Here is a 24,931-nt window from a genome sequence, read left to right on the forward strand (position 1 = left end):
TTGGAATTTTTTTATTTCTTATATTAAACTTCCTTTTTTTTTTTAAAGTGGAAAAAGTTTTGAACGTACTTTTTTTGAAGTGAAAAAAGTTTTGAAGGCACTTTTTTTCGACTGAATCATTTTGACACAAAGATTCCACTTCAGGGCTACTTCCGGCAGGTGACTTCCAGGTGACTAAGCCAATGGCATACAAGTATGAAGCAAGAATAATGGCCACCAGGGCTCCATCCAGCCATCGGACTCTGCTCGAGTCCAAGCCGAAAATAGGGCACCGGTACGGGGGTGTGACATCGGCATTTCACCGGAGTACCCGCGACAGTACGTTGCCCTGTCGCGGCACACTGGTGGGACCCTGATATCACCCCCCAGGCGCGGAGGCCGGCTGTCGGGTGGACATCCCGCGAATAACACGACACTCATTCAAAGCTGAAGCGACGGGGCTCCCGACAGGGCTCCCGGCACTGACGCTGGCGACTCGCCGGTAGCCCACTCGCTTACTGAGCAAGCTAGTGTCGGGCCACTCACCGGCCACTCTCGTACCGGCGCGTCGTGGACCCAATTGCCAACCGTCACGTCAAGGCAGCGGGTGAAGATCCCCGTGTTGAATCACATTAAGCAGCAGGGCACCGAACCGTCGCGGGCACTCCAGTGAGATCCCGATGTCACACCGCCGCAGCAGTGCCATATTTTCGGCTTGGACTCGAGTAGAGTCCGATGGCTGGATGGAACCCTGGTGGCCATTATTCTTGATTCATGCTTTAATGCCATTGGCGTAGTCACCTGCCACTCACACATGTCGGAAGTAGCATTATCTATATCTATAAAGAATTCAGGGATTTAAGGAATACTCTCAAGAATTTTCAATGCAAAAAGCTCTTTGTTGTACTAAAGGGGCTGCCACATTGGCGAACAGACTAGCATCACATCCGACTTATTTACGTAAAATAAATGCTAACAGCCCGTTTTTTTTTTTTTTTTTGCTCTTAACCAAGATTCGAGACTGTATTACGTCCATATCTATAAAGAATTCAGTGATTTAAGCATTTATTTAGGAGAATTTAAACATAAAAAGCTCTGAGGTGTTGTAAGGCGGCGAAACAGTGGCTTAAAGACTAGCAGCACATTCGAGATATTTACGTAAAATAAATTCTAACTGCCCGGTTCTTTGCTCTGTTACTAAAGAATCAAGACTGTTTTACGTCCATCAGGCATGAAAATCTCTCACCTTTCGGCGAAATTCGCCGTTTTGAAGTCAAAAAGGGCGACCTACGTGAATTGCGTAGATCCGAGGAGAAATTCTTTTTGGGAGGAGGGGGGGTCGGGAGGTTTTATTTAATTGTTATTATTATTATCATCATGTGATTAACTTAGTACGTAAACTGAGCACTTAAGAGCACAGTCAGCAAATCCTTCTAGATGCTTCGTTGACGAGAACCAATCATCGGCCCAAACTGCGTTCCATTATTCCAATTGCGCGCACTCTTTATGTGTACATGGAGTGCTTGGAGAGCCTTTGGTTGCATTGCAAAACTGCGAAAACAAAAAGCAGGCGTTATCCAGAGCGGGGCAGACCAGATCGCAGCATACACACTTGCCTGTATTTGCCAGCAGATTGAATTTGGTGAGTAATGGTTTCAATCGTTTTCACATTTTGCGATATAAAAAAGTTACTGCCATTCGTTGCAGCTTGCATTGAACACTGCCAGAGCTAGCCAAATCTCCCATGAAAAAAAATAGCTCCCGTTAAATTGGCGTCAAGCTTGTGTATTTAGCGGTAATACAAACGAAGAAACACACTGTTGAGTCAAATTAAGCGGCATGCTCTCGGATGGAGGGGTCGCCTCACATCGCTCCCGTCGTCCGCGGGAGACGACGCGTTATTTTCGGCTTGGATTTGAGCTGACGGCCGGTGTTGGCACAACACCGGCTCGACGAGTGGTGGGAATGAGTCCTGCTTCTTAAAGCTTTTCAGAAATACAGGGATCCCTCGTTTTTCGCGGTTAATGGGGACCAGACCCTGCCGCAATAAGTGAAAACCGCGAAGTAGCGCCCCCCCCCACACATTTTTTTTGTGCGTGTTCAATGCATTTATTCAGATTTTACATTGGAAAAACGATACATATATATAAGACATGTTTTTTCACTTTTTTCACCAAAGTATCATTTATGAATGGTTTTCAAGCACTTCAAAATGTAAGAATTATGATAAGTTTTAAACATGTTACTGCCCCACCGAATTAGTTTTAAACAAGAATAAAGTAGTAAGAAAATGCTTGGCTTTATTAAATGCTTCACCCTCTCAGGCTTTGGTAAACGGTGATTGACACCTGTGCAAAGTTTTTCTTTTTATATATATTTTTTTGTTTGAAGCAACTTCTTTGATTGAATAATAAAGACACAAATGTCCTAGCCAAAATATGGCCCAAATGCAAAACAACATTACTTCAATGGAAAAATTTGTTTCAATCAAGAAAAATAGTTTTCAAATGCTTTTTTTGTCTCAAATTTATTTTTGCAATCAAAAACAATTTTTTTTATTGAAGTGACTTTTTGGGGATTAAAAGTATATACTGTATTTTGATTGAAGCAACTTTGTTTTTTGATTGAATAATAAAAACACAAATCGTTATTGAGAGAGAAAGAAATTACGAAAGCTTTAAAACTAAAAGCCACCGGGGAGTCTGTTTTTTAAAATATTTATATTTCATTACATAGACATGCATCGTAGGGAAGGGAGATTGAGGGATAAAAAAAGGAGTTAGATGAGGCTGCTAAAGGCAGTGGATACCTCATCAGCTGGGTGAATAGCAGACCTGGTAAGAAGAAGTTTGCAAGGATAGTCGGGTATTAAATCCAATTATAAACACAATTACAATGTTATTTTTCTATAAGATTTTTATGTCATTGCTTTATTAATCATTAGGTGCTAGAGTTGTTAAGTATGGATAATAATGAAATAATAGTTTTAAGAAAACTGTGCTGTTGGTGGCTCAGTGACCATCTGATGTGGTTTGTTCTCAGATGAACAAGTTGAGGAAGGAAGTTTTGATGCAGAGGTTGAAGGAAGAAAAGAGGCAGACTGACTGAGTCACAGCCAGAAAGTGTTGATGACAGTTTTGATTTCTATTCACTGTTGCCCCCTCCCAATTAAAGTATGTCACAGTCGCAGCCAATTATTATCTAAAGCTGGTTAAAATTGAAGTTATGTTGTTTTAAGGTGTATTAAATACTTGTTCATGTGCTCCTTTTGATCTACGAGCACCCGCCCCTCCACGGGTCTCTGCACGGCCCTGCTGAAACACAGTGTGGGTCGACAGAGCTCAATATTTTGTTGGGGTGTACAGTGTACTGGAACATATTTCCTCCACACCCTTCTCACCTTTTTAACCACTGACCCATTCTCATGCCTGGTCCATATCTAAAGAATTCAGGGATTTAAGCATTTATTAACAAGAATTTTCAACGCAAAAAGCTCTTTGTTGTACCTGGGGGGCTGCCACATTGGCTAACAGACTAGCATCACATTCAACTTATTTACGGAAAATAAATGCTATGTGCCCGTTTTTTTTCTCTTAACCAAGAATCAAGACTGTATTACGTCCATATCTATAAAGAATTCAGTGATTTAAGCATTTATTTATGAGAATTTGGATATAAAAAGCTCCTAGTTGTGGTAAGGCGTTGATACAGTGGCTTACAGACTAGCAGCACATTCAATATATTTACGTAAAATAAATGCTAACTGCCCGGTTCTTTGCTCCTTTATCAAAGAATCGAGACTGTTTTACAGCCATATCTATAAAGAATTCAGGGATTTAAGGATTATTCTCAAGAATTTTCAACGCAAAAAGCTCTTTGTTGTACTAAGGGGACTGCCACATTGGCTAACAGAGTAGCATCACATCCGACTTATTTAAGTAAAATAAATGCTAACTGCCCGTTTTTTTGCTCTTAACCAAGAATCGAGACTATTACATCCATATCTATAAAGAATTCAGCGATTTAAGCATTTATTTAAGAGGATTTCAACATTTAAAGCTCTTAGTTGTGGTAAGGCGGCGATACAGTGGCTTAAGACTAGCGGCACATTCAACATATTTACCTACAATAAATGCGAACTGCCCGGTTCTTTGCTCTTTTACAAAAGAATCAAGACTGTTTTACAAACATATCTAAAGAATTCAGGGATTTAAGCATTTATACTCAAGAATTTTCAACGTAAAAAGCTCTTTGTTGTACTAAGGGGGCTGCCACATTGGCTAACAGATTAGCATCACACCTGACTTATTTACGTAAAATAAATGCTAACTGCCCTTTTTTTTTTTTGCTCTTAAACAAGACTCGAGACTGTATTACGTCCATATATATCAACAATTCAGAGATTTAAGCATTTATTTAGGAGAATTTCGACATAAAAAGCTCTTAGTTGTGGTAAGTTGGCGATGAAGTGGCTTCAAGACTAGCAGCACATTCGACATATTTACGTAAAATAAATGCTAACTGCCCGGTTCTTTGCTCTTTTATCAAAGAATCGAGACTGTTTTACATCCATATCTATAAAGAATGCAGGGATTTAAGGATTATTTACAAGAATTTTCAACACAAAAACCTCTTTGTTGTACTAAGGGGGCTGCCACATTGGCTAACAGGCTAGCATCACATTCAATTTATTTACGGAAAATAAATGCTATCTGCCCGTTTTTTTTTATCTCTTAACCAAGAATCGAGACTATATTACGTCCATATCTATAGAGAATTCAGTGATTTAAGCATTTATTTACAAGAATTTCAACCTAAAAAGCTCTTTGTTGTGGTAAGGCGGCGCCACAGTAACTTAAAGGTTAGCAGCACATTCGACATATATACATAAACTAAATGCTAATGGCCGTTTTTTTTTTGTTTTTTTTTGCTTTTAACCAAGAATCAAGACTGTTTTACGTCCATATCTGTAAAGAATTGAGGGATTTACACATTTATTCACAAGAATTTTCAACGGAAAAAGCTCTTTGTGTTTCCACTCGGTCAGCTTCGACGGAGATAGGCCCCCTATTAATCGGCCCCGTCAATATCATTATGAAGTTTATGTACCTGTTTATCAATTCCTGATGGGAGTATATCGGTAACCTTTTGGGCTAAAAAGTATCATGGAATTTGTCACCTTATCGATATAATGTCACAACCCTAATAGCTATTTCGTGAGACCATCGTAATTGTTAGCCTTGCATCCAAATCTTATTGAGAGGTACCCGGAAGTTCCCACCCATACTCGCCATTCATTTCCCTTAGCTGGTCCAGCACTTTTTGTCGGAGGTACTTTTCCAGACAGTAGATAGCGATGGGATCCGTGTTTATGTCAAACTTGTTAGCAAAGAGATGCCGGTGCGTCAACAACCACTGTAGGTCGCCCGCCCCGTACACGCAAACGCCCCTCACGTGTACACCTTGGCAAGGCGGGTACGCAGCATTTTTGGACGTTGGATTGCCCTCGTGCCAGGCCCACTTAACCAGCCTGGCAATGGCGTGTTGGTCGCCAATGTCGTACTTGGAGTGGGGCCATGTGGAGCCGTGTACGCCGGGTATACGCTGAATGGTCGCCCACACCATCTCCTCAGCGTCAAAGGTGTCTTTGGCCCATTCCAAGAGGACCTGGATGCGTCGGTCCTCCAGAACGCTTTGGATGAATCCTCTCGTCACGATTATGTAGGCGTTCCCTGAAAAGAGCTTGAAGGGCGGTTGTCCTGTTTTCTTAGTCCCGTTCTGACAAAATAAAGAAAAAAAATGCATTTGTGTCGGACAAAATTATGACTTTATTTAAAGATGCACCGATACCGATACTAGTATCGGCAGGGGGCGCCGATCCGGCCCGAAATGGTGGTATCGGTATCGGCGAGTAACAACAAAGACGGCGCCGATACCATTTACCGGTCCATTATTATAACATTTGACCACAGCCTTTTTCTCCTCCTGGCACTCACTACACTCTGTCTCTGTGTTGTGTGATGACACGTGAACACCAAGCAGCTATCGCTATTGGCCTGCTCCAGACCAATGAGAGCGGGCTAATAGCCACTCCTGACCAATCAAAAGGGGGCTTTTTCATATGGACGAAAAACAAACCAGGAAATATGGCGGCGGTCGGGAAATATTTCCAAATAGAAATCCCGTCGATTAAAATCGATGGCTACATGCAAGATTTGCGGCCTGAAATTTTGGAGATGTGGAGTTAAATCGGCCAGTTTCAATACCTCAAACTTGATAAAACATTTGAAGACGAAACGTGAACGAACACAACGAGTTTGAGCCTGCAAGAGCAGGACTGCTATCCAGAGGAAGAAGGCCGCTGGACCGGAGCAACAATCTCTGGTCAGTTCACTTCGTCTACTTTACTTTTATTGTCTTTTACTGAAAGAAATGCCGCAGTAATTTGGGAAGTGTTTCCAAAGTATTGTTGCCACCTTTCAGAAATAGAAATAAGGGACTCCCACCTCCCGAAAAAAAGGAGAGACGGGATGCTGTGGTCAATTATTATTACTTATAATTGTTAGCGTCCGCAAATGCGGAAACAAGGTTGAACCTCGAAGCAGACGACAAGCGGGGGATACATAAAAGGGTTTAATGATTGCAAACAAAAAATAACACGCGATCGCGGGATAGTAGAAATAACAAAAGGAGTCCGTGACAGCAGGTTGACGGACAAACTAAGATGATAGGCAGCGGTTACAAACGAGAGCAGCACACTAACAGAAAAACCCAATGCAGGGGCATAACAGGCAAATGTAGCGAGATTATTGTGCCAGATGTCAAATAGCGATCAGCAAGGCAAATATCTCGGCAGCCTTCTCTGAGATCACCCGTGCTTAAATGCTGCGTCGATGAGCCTGCATTGGATTCAAGTGCCACGCCCCCACGCCCAGCAACAAAACACAATCTAACCAGCAGCAGAATGTGACAATAATTTCATGAAAGTTGCACTGTTTGGACTTTGGGAGGTTTAAAAAAGTTTATTCAGTTCATTCAGAGTTTATTATTATGAATTTATTTTTACTTTCTTACTGTTGGGCTAGTATTATACATGTTTTATTAATTTCACAAATTTAGCACTATTTTGGCCTTTGAGAGCCAAAGGTTTATTCAACTATTGTCTACTAGGGTTTAGTGTACTTTTTCCTATTTTGCAAAGGTAAGCAACAGCCTGACAAAGCCTTGATAGCAATGGTTTCACATCCAATTATGTAGCTCTTTGAAAAAAAAAAAAAAAAATTAAGAAAAAAAAAATATATATGTATATATATATATATATATATAAACAGGGTGGTATCGGTATGGTATCGGTATCGGCCGATACTGCACAGCCAGGTATCGGTATCGGGGCCAAAAAATGGTATCGGTGCAACACTAACTTTATTCTCATCTAGTATAGTATTTGTTTTTTTTTCAATTGCGCTTCTTCCCTGTCAAAACCGTTTGACTCACCCGCATATTTAGTTAATATTAAGTTCTCCCACTTGAAAATATTAGAGAGGCCTGTAATTGTCAACATGGGTAAAGCTAACCAATGAGAGACTGAATGTGGAAAAAACCCAGAAAATCACATTGTTTGATTTTTAAAGAATTTATTTGCAAATCATGGTGGAAAATAAGTATTTGGTCAATACCAAACGTTCATCTCAATACTTTGTTATGTACGCTTTGTTGGCAATAACGGAGGCCAAACGTTTTCTGTAACTCTTCACAAGCTTTTCACACACTGTTGCTGGTATTTTGGCCCATTCCTCCATGCAGATCTCCTCTAGAGCAGTGATGTTTTGGGGCTGTCGTTGGGCAACACGGACTTTCAACTCCCTCCACAGATTTTCTATGAGGTTTAGATCTCGTGACTGGCTAGGCCACTCCAGGACCTTGAAATGCTTCTTACAAAGCCACTCCTTTGTTGCCCTGGCTGTGTGTTTGGGATCATTGTCATGCTGACTTGGCAATTTTGGGGCCTAAGGCGAACATATCCAGGGGCCCTCTTCATGGGTCAGGTGTTTAAAAGGTGAGAAGGGTGTGGAGGAAATATGTTCTGGTACACTAGGCCTGTCCTAAACGACAAATTTTCTCCTGATTAGTCAGCCGATAGGGATTAATCGACTAATCTAATAATTGTCTTTTTTTTTTTTTTTTTAACCAATTTAGCAATGACATTTTTGTTGACGCTTATTAATTCACCAAACTATTTCGGAACACTTAAATTCTTTATTAAAGTACAAATAACCATGTAAATAACAATAATTAGTCACAAATAAACAATGAGGTCAAATGCTGATAGCATTTACTAGTGCAAAAGAATGGAAAGTAAACAGATTCAGAACACTGACTTTGCCTTTCCATCTTCATTCAAAACAATTCTTTAAAAAAATTCTAGCAATATTAATAACTTATTAATAATACGTTTTTGTGTGTAACATTTGGCATTTCTATCTTGTTAGGTTAAGAAATACCGTTCACTTCAAAATAAAAGGCATTTTGATAAGGCATTTTGCAGGCAGCGCTCATGTTGCACATTTATGAATATCTGCCGTAGAACCAACAAATAGTTGTACTTTTCTTTGTATATTTAACCAATAAAACTTATGACCTTCAACATAAAGTTTATATAGTTTTATTAAGATCCATCAACTAGCATGGGCATTTAGAATGGGGTCAACCATATTGGAACACCCTGTAAATGCTTAACAAACTGTTAACAAATTCTTCACAAATCAACAATAAATCATTTATCATCAGTTTACTAATGATCTATTAACTAGTGAAACGGATAGTTATTAAAAGGTGTTACCCATATTTGTCATGAAGAGTGTCATTTGAAAGCTATTCTTAGTGTAGAATCTAGATATTTTAGTATTTACTCAACATATTATAACCAGCTGTTGAATGTTATTGTATGACTGATTGGAACTGCACTACATTGTTTCGCCACAGGGTGTGCTGTCGTGTATTTTATGTTCGGTGTGAAGAAGAAGAAGAAAGTTAAAAGAGGCATTAGAGGCCTGTTCTCAACTTCTCCCTCACTGCACTTTAGCTCTCATGGAGAGCACGTTCGCTCATGTGTTCGAAATAAACGATAGCCGACGTGCAAAGTAGCAAGTGAGCTGTAAAAATAGCGAGCTTAGTGGCGTGAAAACCGTGGGAGAGCTAAGTGAAGCTAACGAACAGCTAAGCGGAGCTAAGCGATGCTAAACGGCGTGAAATGAAGCTAAGCGACTGATACTCTGTCCGTCGTCGTGGAACAGTCAATTGTAGTGCGTGTGTGTGTGTGTGTGTGTGGGGGGGGGATAATATAAATGCAGCATTCAAATGGCTTTCTTTTTTGTTGTGTTATTTGTTTGTGTGATATGCTGACGTAATTATACATGACGAATAGTTGGGGGTGCGGCAGGCTCCGGTGGCCCAAGCCGTTGCTCGTTGGGGGAAGGCAGCTGGTTGGGGGTCCCCAACTGGTTCGGGGCCTAAGGCGATCATCTACTTCGCCTGAATAGTAAATCCGCCTATGCATGCTGAAAGACCCAGCCACGTCTCATCCTCAATGCCCTTGCTGATGGAAGGAGATTTTCACTCAAAATCTCTCGATACATGGCCCCATTCATTCTTTCCTTTGCACAGATCAGTCTTTCTGGTCCCTTTGCAGAAAAACAGCCCCAAAGCATGATGTTTCCACCCCCGTGCTTCACAGTGGGTATGGTGTTCTTTGGATGCAATTAGTATTCTTTCTCCTCTAAACACGAGAACCTGTGTTTCTACCAAAAAGTTCTATTTTGGTTTCATCTGACCATAACACATTCTACCAGTCCTTTTCTGGATCATCCAAATGCTCTCTAGCGAACCGCAGACGGGCCTGGACATGTACTTTCGTCAGCAGGGGGACACGTCTGGCAGTGCAGGATTTGAGTCCCTGGTGGCGCATTGTGTTTCTGATAGTAGCCTTTGTTACTGTGGTCCCAGCTCTCTGTAGGTCATTCACGAGGTCCCCCCGTGTGGTTCTGGGATTTTTGCTCACCGTTCTTGTTATCATTTTGACGCCACAGGGTGAGATCTTGCATGGAGCCCCAGATCGAGGGAGATTATCAGTGTATGTCTTCCATTTTCTAATAATTGCTCCCACAGCTAATTTCTTTACACCAAGCGTTTTACCTATTGCAGATTCAGTCTTCCCAGCCTGGTGCAGGTCTGCAATTTTGTCTCTGGTGTCCTCCGACAGCTCTTTGGTCTTGGCCATAGTGGAGTTTGGAGTGTGACTGACTGATGTTGTGGACAGGTGTCTTTTATACCGATAATGAGTTAAAACAGGTGCCATTAATACAGGTTACGAGTGGAGCCTCGTTAGACCTCGTTAGAAGAAGTTAGACCTCTTTGACAGCCAGAAATCTTGCTAGTTTGTAGGTGACCAAATACTTATTTTCCACTCTAATTTGGAAATAAATTCGGTAACACTTTATAATAACTATCCTTTATAACTAGTTAATAGATGGAGCCTCGTTAGACCTCGTTAGAAGAAGTTAGACCTCTTTGACAGCCAGAAATCTTGCTAGTTTGTAGGTGACCCAATACTTATTTTCCACTCTAATTTGGAAATAAATTCGGTAACACTTTATAATAACTATCCTTTATAACTAGTTAATAGATAATTAGTACACTGTAAATGAATGATTCAGTGCTGATTTGTTAAGTGTTTATTAACAGTTCGTTAATAATTTGTGATTGATGATGATATCATAAATAAACTGATGGTTAATGAGTAATAAATGACTTTTAAGCTGTATATCGCTAATTTATACGTAAACCTTATAAATTAACAATATACCATAAACAAGAAATTAGTAACTGACTAACTAATGAGTTCTTAAGTATCAGTTAATAGTTCATTTATGTTATTGGGATGTTATTTTAAATTCGCAACTACTCGTCATTTCTTAATTGTTAGTAAATGAGGAATAAGTGATATCACGTCGAACGTTATAACGAGTAACGTCCCAATAACGTTTATAACTTTATAACTAATACTTAATATATTAACACTTTAAAGATCAATTCTTAAGACTGTGCTAACCAGCTACTAAACTTTGAAGACTAGGTTGAACAAGTTCAAGATACAGAATTTTTTTGTGACATTTAAAACATCAAATTTTTGTACCTCAAGATTGCTCCACTCATAATGAGCCATCCCATGGCAAGAAAACAAAATACGACAGCACCGTACAAACCGATGAATTTGGGAAAGTTTTTTTTTTTTTTTCAAAACACAGTACAAACTGAATTTAAACATCCATACATCACAGCAAACTGTTAACAGACACTTAACAAGTCGACAATATATCATTTATTAATAGTGTATTAATGATTTATTGACTAGTTATAACATAGTTATTATAAAGTGTTACCATAAATTCTTTAAAAATCAAACAATGTGATTTTCTGTTGGGTTTTTTTCTTCATATTCTGTCTCTCATGGTTGAGGTTTACCCATGTTGACAATTACAGGCCTCTCTAAGCTTTTCAAGTAGGAGAACTTACACAATTGGTGGTTGACTAAATACTTATTTTCCCCACTGTAATTGCATTAATTTCTGTGAGAAATGCTGTATTCTCTGGAAAAATTTCAGGGGTGCAAATAAATTTGTCCATAACTGTATATGGGTAACGCATATCCTCACGGGGGTGCTGGAGCCTATCCCAGCTAACAATGCGACGGAAGCGGACAACGCCCTGAACGGGTTACCAGCTAATCGCCATGAATTTACAAGTAACAGAGTTTATATTTGAATGTTTTTATAACGAATGAACCAATTCTATTCTTACCGTGTTCCATTTTCCTTTCACCACCTTGAAAACCTTTTCCGTCCTCCACTTCTTATCCCAGGGCATGGGTATCGACCCCAGGCTGTTGCGGCCGTCGAGCGCCCGCAGCGCTCGCACTATCTCCAGGTTCGTCTTAAGCGGAAAGTCCTGCCCGCAGAGATTGAGGAAGTACTTCCACGGCACGCTGCTGGCATTCAGCTCGGCCATGCAGTTGAGGTCAGCCTGGACCCGGGACCAACCGTTATAGATCATGTACTCGCGCCGGCTGACCAGGAAAACGTTGGGAAAGCAGGAGGCCACAGACGAGACGGCCGCGAAGAACGAAGGCGCCGCCTTCCGGTCTACGTGGATGCAATAGACGTTCTGGGGAGCGTAGATTGTCCGCAGGAGACGTTCGAAGCTCTGCATCTGATGAAAGCAGTGGTTAGTAGTCCGACTATCACCATTATGATGGTTTGCACTACAGTCCCTGATAAAAGTCTTGTCGCTTATCCATTTTGTAGAAACAATTGCTAATAACCTGACTTTTAATTATTCAATTGGTTTCAGAAATGGCTCATATGAAAGCTAAGACCCTCCCAAAAGATGTTGAATGTTCAAAAATATGTTTCACTGAAAAAAGGTTTATCATTTAATCAAGACATAAAGGACAAATTTTGGCAAGACTAAAGTTTTGTCGCCTACAGAAAGTTGTGTGAAAATTGAACATAAGATGTACTTCAAATACAAAAATATGTTACATAACTTAAGCGAATGAAGTAGTGGTGCAGTGAGATCCAAATTTAATATTTTGTGTGACTCCCATGGGCTTCGGCAAGGATTCATACAATTTATTGATGAAGTCATCAGGAACATCAAAGAAAGCAGTCTTGCATGCCTCCCAGAGTTCATCAACATTCTTGAGTTTCGTCTTCCATGCTTCCTCTTTCATCCTAAACCCAGACATGCTCAATGATTTTCATGTCTGATGACTGCGATGGCCAGCCCAGTCACCAGACATGAACAGGATGAAATACTGAATTGCATCCGAAGAACACCAGACCCACTGTGAAACATGGGGGTGGAAACATCACGCGTTGGGGCTGTTTTTCTGCAAAGGGACCAGGATGACTGATCTGTGTAAAGGAAAGAATGAATGGGGCCATGTATCAAGAGATTTTGAGTGAAACGCTCCTTCCATCAGCAAGGGCATTGAAGATAAGACGTGGCTGGGTCTTTCAGCATGACAATTATCCCAAACACACAGCCAGGGCAACAAAGGAGTGGCTTCGTAAGAAGCATTTCAAGGTCCTGGAGTGGCCTAGCCAGTCTCCAGATCTCAACCCCATAGAAAATCTGTGGATGGAGTTGAAAGTCCATGTTGCCCAATGACAGCCCCAAAACATCACTGCTCTAGAGGAGATCTGAATAGAGGAATGGGCCAAAATACCAGCAACAGTGTGTGAAAAGATTGTGAAGAGTTACAGAAAACGTTTGGCCTCCGTTATTGCCAACAAAGGGTACATAACAAAGTATTGAGATGAACTTTTGGTATTGACCAAATACTTATTTTCCACCATAATTTCGAAATAAATTCTTTAAAAATCAAACAATGTGATTTTCTGTTTTTTTTCCACATTCTGTCTCTCATGGTTGAGGTTTACCCATGTTGACAGTTACAGGCCTCTCTAATATTTTCAAGTTGGAGAACTTGCACAATTGGTGGTTGACTAAATACTTATTTGCCCTACTGTAGATCGACTGGTAAATCGAGAGCTTCGCCTTCCAGCTTTCAAAATGGAGTCAGTACAAAGGGTTAAGACTAAGGTGAAGGCGCAGAGTTTTGCTTTTTGGGCGGGTTGTTGGAGTTTCACCGGCCTGGGTCACTGGAGCTGCGCCAGCATGGGTCCGGTGGTTCGGCTGGCGTGATTCCGGCAGTCTGGCTAAAACGTCAGATTCCTTCACTAGCTAGTAGTTGGTAGGGTGTCTTAACTTTTTCCTCAGTTAGAATATGCAGTTTTGTTGATATATTTGGTTTAATGAGTAAAACAATGTTAACTGTTTTTGTTTACCTGCAATTAAATTACTTTCTTTTCCAGAGATAGAAACAACATCAGATGTGTGAACATTTCTTCATAAAAAAACTGAATATTTCATGTGGTGTCCTAATTTTTTCACATGACTGTACTTTGACACCTTACATACTTTGTGATGGAGAACAATGGAGTAAGCAATGGGAAAGTCTTCCTCTTCCTGGCTTAGGGGGAATGTAAGATACTTCCGGCTCGTCCTATATTTCCTGCGAAACGATAGAAACTTCCAAATGTTAGGCAAGGCAAGTCACATTTATTTGTATAGCACAATTCAACACAAGGTTATTCAAAGTGCTTGTTTTGGAGGTCCACCAGTCACAAGGATAAATAAGCGTATTAGGGCCAAATCTCATAATATTACTACTTTAATCTCGTAATATTTTTTCACTTCATACTAATACTACACATAAGCGGAGTTTAAAGGGGGGCCAGGGGGGCAAGCCCCCCCTTGGTGGCCAAAAAGTGTCATTGCATGTAATTGACTTTCCTATATACAGTGCCTTGCAAAAGTATCCGGCCCCCTTGAACCTTGCAACCTTTCGCCACATTTCAGGCTTCACACATAAAGATATAAAATTTTAATTTTTTGTCAAGAATCAACAACAAGTGGGACACAATCGTGAAGTGGAACAAAATTTATTGGATAATTTAAACTTTTTTAACAAATAAAAAACGGAAAAGTGGGGCGTGCAATATTAGTCGGCCCCCTTGCGTTAATACTTTGTAGCGCCACCTTTTGCTCCAATTACAGCTGCAAGTCGCTTGGGGTATGTTTCTATCAGTTTTGCACATCCAGAGACTGACATTCTTGCCCTTTCTTCCTTGCAAAACAGCGCGAGCTCAGTGAGGTTGGATGGAGAGTCTTTCAAGCGGAAGATAATGGATGGATGGATTATCTCTCTAACAACTAGTCTGGATAATAGGCATACTAGCCGACATGCTGTATAGGCCAAGTAATTACACGTTTAAGTCCATTATCCGTCCTAGTGTAGACGTAGCCATAGCCTCAATCACTTGAAAGATTTTAGAACAATTAAAAAAAACAAAACTATAGTGATACAAGCAGTTTGATGCACCCTGTTTACATGCTTAAGAAACACATTCAACACATTCAATACTCACATGCAGTCTTTGCTGGCATTCACGTAAAATTGGTCCGGAACTTGGACTTGTTTGCGGAAGGTTTTGCCCAGGTTTAATAACTTTGCCTCCGCGAGTGCCTCACGGTCACCCTTCAATATGGCCTGGCAGTTGCACGCCTTCTCTGGCCTGTTTTCATCGTCGTAGCCCAGTTGAGTAAAATTGAGAGTCTTACTGCTGGAGTTTGCTTTCCAGTTACCCGTGCCAATCAGGTAGGATATAAACAGGGTGGCCATCAGGGCAGCAAGCTTGAAGGAGAGCCGTCCTGCTCGTCTCGTCAAAATCATTCTCATTGTTGGCTAGTAAAAACATACAAAACAAATGAAATAATGATTACTTTACACTTCAGACCATTTAAGTAGAAGTAAATTTTGTCTATATTTTAAAGCAACATGATGTAACTTTTTAACTTTTATAAAATACTTTCATAACATTTGTGAAAATACAGTATGTCATCTGACAACTAGTTGAATGTTATAGTTATATCTTGAGAGGGTCTGTATGGCTTTTGCTGCCACACACACACACAAAAAAATAAAAAAATACGAATGTGCTGATTGCTTTACGGCATACGGTGGCATGAAAAAGTATCTGAAACTGTAGAATTTCTCACATTTTTGCATAAAATCACCGAAAATGTGATCTGATCTTTGTCAAAATCACACAGATGAAAAAACTGTTTTTATGTATTCTGTTTTTTTAGTACTTATTTTTCCCACTACTGTCATTGTTTGTGTGCTATCCTCATTAAAATATGAAAACCTACAAATGTTAGGGTGGTTTTAGTTGAAGCAGACCATTTCTTCATCTGTGTGATTTTGACAAAGATCAGATCTGATGGTGATTTTATGCAGAAATGTGAGAAATTCCAAAAGGTTCAGATACTTTTTCATACCACTGTAAGTCACTTCCCCATTTCACCGTTCATTAAAAAGACGGAGGTCGATGCGAATGCTTTCGCGTGAAATCTGCAAAGGTGGCAGAGCAACAAACGAGACAAAAAGAGTTTTGTCAGAGCAGTGCAAAAAAGGGAGGCTAATAGGATATACAGAATAAGCATTGGCCCGGCTTTCACTCGCTGGCGTGACGTGGTGGTGGGGGGGTTTGGGGGGGTCTAGCCACACGGTTGCTAACCGTCATATGCTATTGTTAGGGCCACAAGTGGATTAATTACCTCAAACACAGAGATTAAGGGAGGGTCGGCATAGCCCCTCCCCTGGTGGCTGAAAATGTCATTGCTTATAATAGACATTCCAATATATGAATTTAAAATTAAGACTTTGCCGGTAAAATGTTGTCTATAAAAGTTGTAAAGCAAGAAAATGAACAAAAAATTATTTTTATAATAGTTTAGGATTTTTTTCAAACAGATCATGTGACTAGCAACTTATGGTGTTATACAGTGGTACCTCTACATACGAAGTTAATCCGTTCCAGGACCTTGTTTGTAAGTCGAAATGGTCGTATGTCGAGCAGGATTTTCCCATAGGAATACATTATAATTCCATTAATTCGTTCCACAGCCCAAAAACCTTCACTAAATCCTTAAAAAATACTGCTGGTACTATTACAAATGGCAATTACACATAGCAAAACAAATAAATTATAAATCAAAATCGGAATAATAGTAATAATAATCATAATAATAATAATTCCTGTATTAATGTAACGAATCGGGTTCTAATGTGGCGGACGTTTTTTGCTGACCCTGAACGCACTGCAGTGCTGACGTGCCAGAGGCAGACCGGTGAGCTTGAGTTTCACTTTCACTTTGAATGTTTTCTTAACACCGTCAATTGCGGCAGACAGAAGGTGTTTTTGTTTTGAATAAGTTGTGAAATAAATGATAAAAACGTGGCGAAGTTGGCGATTTCCCTGGAGATGTTACCACAATAAGAATTGTCAGTTTAACTTATAAAGACTGGCGAACGATGGTCGGAGGAGGACTGTGGAGATGTATTGTTGAGCCATTTCACGGATGCCCACCCTACGCTCATATTTTTCTGTCATTTGCATCTTCATTTAGAAGGTAAGCCTCAACTTTTTCCTTGTTTCACCACCTGTACCAACCTTTTCTGAAACCAGTGTTGATTTGTCACACAAGAAAATCCGCCGTGCATTCGTCTGCGGTGCTGCCATTGTCGTCGTATTTCGAGCATGTCGTCGGATGTAGAAACAAATGGCGAGTCAAATTTTACGTCGGATGTCGAAAAGTTCGTGTGTCGAAGCGATCGTATGTAGAGGTACCACTGTACTTATATAGCGCTTTTCCACCTTTCAAGGCGCTCAAAGCGCTTTACACTATCTTGCCATCTACCTACTGGTGACGCAGCACCAGGAGCAACGTGGGGTTCAGTATCTTGCTCAAGGACACTTAGACGAGTTCATCAGGGCGGAGAATCGAACCCACAACCTCTGGTTTGGGGGGCAACTACTCTACCACTGAGCCACGCCACCCCAACTTAGAAACCGTCATTTGCTTTGCTTAGCACACTCACAGCTGGGATGCCTGGATGTACGAGCATGTGCTGAACTACTATCTGAACATATATCTTGTAAGTTAATTTTATTGCTGACACTGCATTTCGGGGTCATCGACATTTTTGCCCCCCCCCTGCAAAAAATGTCAAACTCCGCCTATTACCTTATAACTATTCATACTTCACACAGCCGATGGAAACAGAAATGTTATTTAATCTATCTGCAGGCGACTGGGAGATTGATTTTTGATTGATTTTTTGATTGATTGATGATTTTGCAACACTGTGCGGGTGTGCGCTGACACGCAGTCTTTCTCAAGGCAAAACACTACCTTTTTTGTCCACAATTGACCAAAACTGAAAAGTTACCAAGTGTTGCTTTAATAAATACACTGCAATACCCTCCCCACACAACCCCATCATGGTGCTGGGTATTGGCAGCCTAAGAAGTTATTAAATGAAGGAATTTTTTTTTTTTTTTTTTTTTTAATTTGCTTCATCGCTGTTACACGCTCGTTCTGAAGGTGCTTTTCATTGATGTCCCCTGTCACATTGAGTACAGTGCATTTGAGCACGTGCGTGACTAGTTTGGAGTTCATGCAAACAGTATTCAAATAGTATTTAAATTCATACATGTGCATTTACTGTGGTTCAGTACAATACGTTTATGGCACGACCACTTCCTCTTTCTGTCCCTTTTTTTCCCGCGATTTCCACACCCCTTCTGCCAGTCAATGTTAAATCCGGCCGGGAGCAACTTATCTCTTACACCGACCTTTGTTGCTATGGCCAGCCCAAATAAAAAGACAGGGAATGGGGGACTTACAGTGTATCACAAGAGTGAGTACACAACTCGCATTTTTTAAGATATTTAAGTATATCTTTTCATGGGACAACAGTGACTAGGCTTGTGTCAGGGAATGCGCGGGCAGGCAGGTAGGTTGTGTGGACCCAAAAGCAGTGAAACAAAAATGCAAGGCAGGTGGCAGAGAACTCAAAAAGGCTTTAATGATAACTAACAAAAGGCACAAAGTACAAAACAAAGGCTGTGGTGATCAAAAAACTATCAACAAATAACTTAGGTCACTAACAAAGGCTGAATATCAAAAACTTACTGAGACGAACACGAGGGCTAGGACAGGACTTCAACTTTGACGCAGACACAGACATTGACAATGACGCAACCAGGAGTGAACAGAAAATGGGAGCTTATATACACACAAGCAAACAAGGGTTAACGAGACAACAAGGAACAGGTGAGCACAGGGGGATAGGCAAGGAGAAGGCACATCAGGTGAAATCAATGGGCAATCACAGGGACAAGTTACACTAGGAGAAAACAAATACAAAACCTAACAGTACCCCCCCCTCAAGGGACGGATCCCAGACGTCCCGATGAAAACAAAGTCCCAAACACTGCGAGAAGAAGGATGCTGAAGGAGGGAGCAACATTAGCCCGTCAGGGCTAGTCAGGCGGGCGTCCAGGACGCCAGACGTGGGCCGATTGCACGGGTCGACCGGGTGGGCGTTTGGGGCGCCAGACGTTGGGTGACCGCACAGGATGATCAGGCGGGCGCCCCGGGCGAGGTAGGACTTTGCCGTTCATGCCACTAAGCCGTGGCAGGAAGCGAGGAGCGACGTCGTCGTCATCGTAAAGAGAGTCAGGCACGTCGTCGGAGTCGGGCGGACCAGGCACTGAGGCGTCGTCGGAGTCGGGCGGACCAGGCACTGAGGCGTCGTCGGAGTCGGGCGGACCAGGCACTGAGGCGTCGTCGGAGTCGGGCGGACCAGGCACTGAGGCGTCGTCGGAGTCGGGCGGACCAGGCACTGAGGCGTCGTCGGAGTCGTCGTCGGAGACTGCTGGCGGAACAGCAGCGGAGTCGTCGCCGGAGACTGCTGGCGGAACAGCAGCGGAGTCGTCGCCGGAGACTGCTGGCGGAACAGCAGCGGAGTCGTCGCAGGAGACTGCTGGCGGAACAGCAGCGGAGTCGTCGCAGGAGACTGCTGGCGGAACAGCAGCGGAGTCGTCGCAGGAGACTGCTGGCGGAACAGCAGCGGAGTCGTCGCAGGAGACTGCTGGCGGAACAGCAGCGGAGTCGTCGCAGGAGACTGCTGGCGGAACAGCAGCGGAGTCGTCGCAGGAGACTGCTGGCGGAACAGCAGCGGAGTCGTCGCAGGAGACTGCTGGCGGAACAGCAGCGGAGTCGTCGCAGGAGACTGCTGGCGGAACAGCAGCGGAGTCGTCGCAGGAGACTGCTGGCGGAACAGCAGCGGAGTCGCAGGAGTCTGCTGGCGGAACAGCAGCGGAGTCGCAGGAGTCTGCTGGCGGAACAGCAGCGGAGTCGCAGGAGTCTGCTGGCGGAACAGCAGCGGAGTCGCAGGAGTCTGCTGGCGGAACAGCAGCGGAGTCGCAGGAGACTGCTGGCGGAACAGCAGCGGAGTCGCAGGAGACTGCTGGCGGAACAGCAGCGGAGTCGCAGGAGACTGCTGGCGGAACAGCAGCGGAGTCGCAGGAGTCTGCTGGCGGAACAGCAGCGGAGTCGTCGGGCACTGGAACGAAGGTCAGACGGCGAGGCGCCGGGACAGGCACTAGACTGCGTGGAGTCGGCGCGGGCACTGGAACGGAGGCCAGACGGCGAGGTGCCGGGACAGGGAGTAGGCGACGAGGCGCCGGGACGGGCACCTCGGGCAGCTTGGACTTTGGCGCGGGCACTGGACTGCGTGGAATCAGCGCAGGCACTGGAACGGAGGCCAGACGGCGAGGTGCCGGGACAGGGACTAGGCGACGAGGCGCCGGGACGGGCACCTCGGGCAGCTTGGACGTCGGCGCGGGCACTTGACTGCGGGGAGCCGGCGCTGGAGGAACTTGACTGCGGGGAGCCGGCGCGGGAGGAACTTGACTGCGGGGAGCCGGCGCGGGAGGAACTTGACTGCGGGGAGCCGGCGCGGGAGGAACTTGACTGCGGGGAGCCGGCGCGGGAGGAACTTGACTGCGGGGAGCCGGCGCGGGAGGAACTTGACTGCGGGGAGCCGGCGCGGGAGGAACTTGACTGCGGGGAGCCGGCGCGGGAGGAACTTGACTGCGTGGAGCCGGCGCGGGAGGAACTTGACTGCGTGGAGCCGGCGCGGGAGGAACTTGACTGCGTGGAGCCGGCGCGGGAGGAACTTGACTGCGTGGAGCCGGCGCGGGAGGAACTTGACTGCGTGGAGCCGGCGCGGGAGGAACTTGACTGCGTGGAGCCGGCGCGGGAGGAACTTGACTGCGTGGAGCCGGCGCGGGAGGAACTTGACTGCGTGGAGCCGGCGCGGGAGGAACTTGACTGCGTGGAGCCGGCGCGGGAGGAACTTGACTGCGTGGAGCCGGCGCGGGAGGAACTTGACTGCGTGGAGCCGGCGCGGGAGCTTCGGGAACCCACGACGTCAGCACCGCCGCCCGCCGTCGGCGTTGACGGCCACGCCGAGGCTTTTGCTGAGTGCCTTCAGGTGGCAGGGGCGGCAGAATAGCCCCATTAGGCCGCAGTGAGCCTGGGCGTCCCCGCAGACCACCCCGGGGGGGTCCCCGATAGATGGCCCACCGGGATCCCAGGTAGGAGTCTTTGGCCAAGATTTCGGAACGGGACACAAAGTGCGACGGGTGGAAGGAAAAATTACCAGGGGAAACGGAGGGCGTGAAATCAAAATCCAGGTCTGAGTCAGAATCAGACTCCAAAAATATATGCCGAGGGAACACAAAATCGGGGGAACGGGCAGAAAGCCGTCGGCGAGCATGCCGGTGCCGGTTGTTTCCCGCTGGGTCCACTAGTGTTTGCGTCATTCTGTCAGGGAATGCGCGGGCAGGCAGGTAGGTTGTGTGGACCCAAAAGCAGTGAAACAAAAATGCAAGGCAGGTGGCAGAGAACTCAAAAAGGCTTTAATGATAACTAACAAAAGGCACAAAGTACAAAACAAAGGCTGTGGTGATCAAAAAACTATCAACAAATAACTTAGGTCACTAACAAAGGCTGAATATCAAAAACTTACTGAGACGAACACGAGGGCTAGGACAGGACTTCAACTTTGACGCAGACACAGACATTGACAATGACGCAACCAGGAGTGAACAGAAAATGGGAGCTTATATACACACAAGCAAACAAGGGTTAACGAGACAACAAGGAACAGGTGAGCACAGGGGGATAGGCAAGGAGAAGGCACATCAGGTGAAATCAATGGGCAATCACAGGGACAAGTTACACTAGGAGAAAACAAATACAAAACCTAACAGCTTGCCACCCGTCCCTTGAAATATGGAATCGTTCCGTAATTGGGAATTTAAAGTTGTGTTCTGAAGATTAGTTCTTTTTGTTATTAGTTCGCTCGCCCACCAGAAGGCAGAATAGGATTCCCTTATAGTCCTGTGAGAGTAGAGTAACTGAAGTTGTGTTTTTCTTCCTGGTTTAAGAAACGTTATTGAAAAGAGAGGAGGTTGCTCTTCTCATTCCATCCGAACTATTAACAATTCCTTGTGCTATCCCAAGTTATTGTGTGCGTCCAACACCAAGTGAGTGCCAATTATCATTTAATACTTGTTAATTCAATATTATTGTTGTTTAGTTATAGTAATTGTTTAAGTGAACCTCATTGAGAGTACTATTGCCACTCTTATATTGTCTTTCACTTTGCTGTGCTGTGTTTGCTAGCTTATAATGGTAATGTTTTATGTTATTCCTTCAGAACCACACCCATCTGTCTGTATTAACGTGGATGGAATTCAAGTAAACTTCTAATTCGCAACTCCTCTACTGTCTTCATTTAACCCTAAAGTCTTGGCGAATATTACATTCTAATAGATGTACATTCTGCGATTATCAAACAAGATCGCCAGTAATCATTCGACACTCCAAAATAAGTTGCGTTCCGTATTGAACCAATACGGAACGCAGTTTATTCCGTATTTCACAATTGTCCCATGGGGCGACCCTGCGCGACCCGCGGCTCCTGTGGCGGGGAGTCCATGCACGTCTCTCACACACAAACACACACCTCCTGCGCTCATGAGTGGCCACTGAGCCAACAATAATGAACAAAAAGTGCAGGATATATTAAAGACAGCAAGATAGTTATCAGCCTGCCCGCTGCTGTCTGCCCTGCACTGCGCTCCACGTCCAGGTTCGTTGCCTAGTTACCTCGCTCGCTCTGTTCAGCGCACCGCCCCGCGCGTTTTCAAAACAAAAATGTCTTCGTCAACAGCAGAAGCTCAGGACACCCCACCTCATCCTCAAAAGGGGAAACGTCTCCAAAAAATAGAGTGGAGTGGGAAAAGGGGAACCCGTGGCTCGATAGAGTCACTGACGGTGTTGTCACAGATTACTTGAAAAAGTAATTTAATTACTGATTACGCCTCGCAAAAGTAATCTATTTACTTTACTGATTACTTCATTATCAAAGTAACTAAGTTACTTTAAAAGTAATCCATCAGTTACTTTTTACCCGTTTTTCTCCCTTCGCTGCCTCAACATAAGAATGACAACAGAAAAATGTCATCACATGTAATTGACTTTCCGATGATTGAATTTAAAGGGGAATATCAGAATTTTGCGCTAGCATAGCCACTCTGGAGCCCTGAAACTAACAAATATATCTGATAAACTGCTTGGAATTTGTTGAAATCAACTCCACCGACCAATTAAACCTAGCTAACTCTGAGATTAAGCCTAATGTCAAAACTTCTGAATTTTGGGTTATGGTTAACAGCATATCAGTGCCAATGTAAAACAATGCAAACTGACAGCACAAAATTACAAAGGTGGTGGCGTGCGCGGATGCGCGTGCATAACCCGGAAGTTATCCTCTCAACGCACACGTGGTCAATTTGGCCACAAAACGTGGCAGCAACTAAGCACTTTACATTCAATCGGACTTACAACACATCCCACAGATGCCAAACGAACACATCACCTCACGGCATAAATGTGCAACACGCATATGAAGTAAACGAAGCTTGCCAACTTGGAGCGATGACTACCCGTTGTTGCTACGGCAAAGCTACGAAACGGCCGCGCATGTAGGGAGTCCAACCTTTTGCTGGTACCCTCCAGAATGAAGGAAAAATACTCATCTTCATTCATGGATATCCACAGATCAACATTCCCTCGCAACGTCTCAACACTCGGCTCGAATGTCCACTCGCCTGGCCCACACCTTCAGTCCCACAACACATGTGACGCGGGACCAAAACAGGAAATAGCTAAGAGGTTGTCATGGTAACACGTACCGGGAACCTTTTATTCTAGCATTTTCTATTCAAAATGCTCCTCGTACATGACTACAATATTCTTCATTCTACATACGTTATGAGGCAATGAAAAAATAGTAACGCAGAGACACTAAGGAAACTAACTTTAATCAGATTACTGGTGTAGAAAGGTCAGATTACTTGTTACTGAAAAAAGTAATCAGATTACAGTAACGCGTTACTAACTAACGCGTTACTGACAACACTGGTCACTGATGATTACAAAGCGAACTTCAAGGCAGGCAGGAAAGTTTTGCAGCGTCTCACGTAGGTGTAAAACAGCATGCTGCAGGGGACCTCCACAAACGGAATATAAGATCCCAGAAGAGCCTTCGTCAAAATTCTTTGTACCTGAAACATCCCCTAAGCTTGATTTGGTATGTTATTATGCTCTTGTACAGGGTGACCCGAAAAAAACGGGCCCCAACTCTAATTAGGCCCCGTTTCTTAGTGTTTCGTCCGAATGAAATGAAACTTTGGTCATAACTAGTTTATTATATTCAAAACATCCCATCAAAACACTAGGGTCTTTGGCCTTTTTTCCTCCATTATACAGCATATGTTCTAGATGGCCTCCATTTAGCTCCAAGCATTTCCTGAGGCGCTACTTCATTGGGTCTGGAGGACCCCCAGAAGACATTTGTCTTGGAGTTCGCCTTTCCATCAAGATGGAAGTGGACTTCATCTAATGAAGTAGCCACCAAGCCCCTGCACTCTCCTAAGTGCACGGTGTGGGCTGCAATCTTGGCCAGAGGCATCATTGGACCAATCTTCATCGAAGAATCTGGCGCAGCAGTGACAGTCACCAAGGAGCGATATGTGAAGGTCCTCAAAACCTTCAAGAACGAGCTCCAGACCATCTACCCGTCGCTCATGAGCAAGTTCTGGTTCCAGCAAGACGGAGCAAGTTCTCACACCTCAAACCTGTCCCGAGATTGGCTGAAAGAGAACTTCGGAGGCCGAGTGATCAGTCTCAAGACTGATTTTGAGTGGGCACCCCATAGGCCGGACCTAAGCCCCCCAGATTTTTTTCTTTGGGGCTATCTTAAGGACAGAGTCTACGCAATGAAACCCAGAACCATCACGGAACTCAAGAAAGCCATGAGGGAGGAGATGAGAGCCATTACCAA

General features: G+C 43.7%; 1 protein-coding gene across 1 annotated transcript in view; it reads right to left on the reverse strand.

The window, feature by feature from the left end:
- Window positions 1–766: 766 nt before the first annotated feature.
- LOC130912563 (beta-1,3-galactosyl-O-glycosyl-glycoprotein beta-1,6-N-acetylglucosaminyltransferase-like) overlaps window positions 767–24,931 on the reverse strand; it is a 34,715-nt gene continuing 10,550 nt past the window's right edge. Inside the window, exons 2-5 of the mRNA XM_057830727.1 lie at window positions 15,030–15,346; window positions 14,020–14,113; window positions 11,836–12,243; window positions 767–5,757 (exon numbers count right to left, since the gene is read on the reverse strand). Coding sequence (XP_057686710.1) covers window positions 5,233–5,757; window positions 11,836–12,243; window positions 14,020–14,113; window positions 15,030–15,340 — 1,338 coding nt within the window. The 5' untranslated portion in view covers window positions 15,341–15,346 and the 3' untranslated portion in view covers window positions 767–5,232. The remainder of the gene's footprint in view (window positions 5,758–11,835; window positions 12,244–14,019; window positions 14,114–15,029; window positions 15,347–24,931) is intronic.

This window comes from Corythoichthys intestinalis, chromosome 2 (genome assembly GCF_030265065.1).
Source record: "Corythoichthys intestinalis isolate RoL2023-P3 chromosome 2, ASM3026506v1, whole genome shotgun sequence".
Classification (NCBI taxonomy): domain Eukaryota; kingdom Metazoa; phylum Chordata; class Actinopteri; order Syngnathiformes; family Syngnathidae; genus Corythoichthys; species Corythoichthys intestinalis.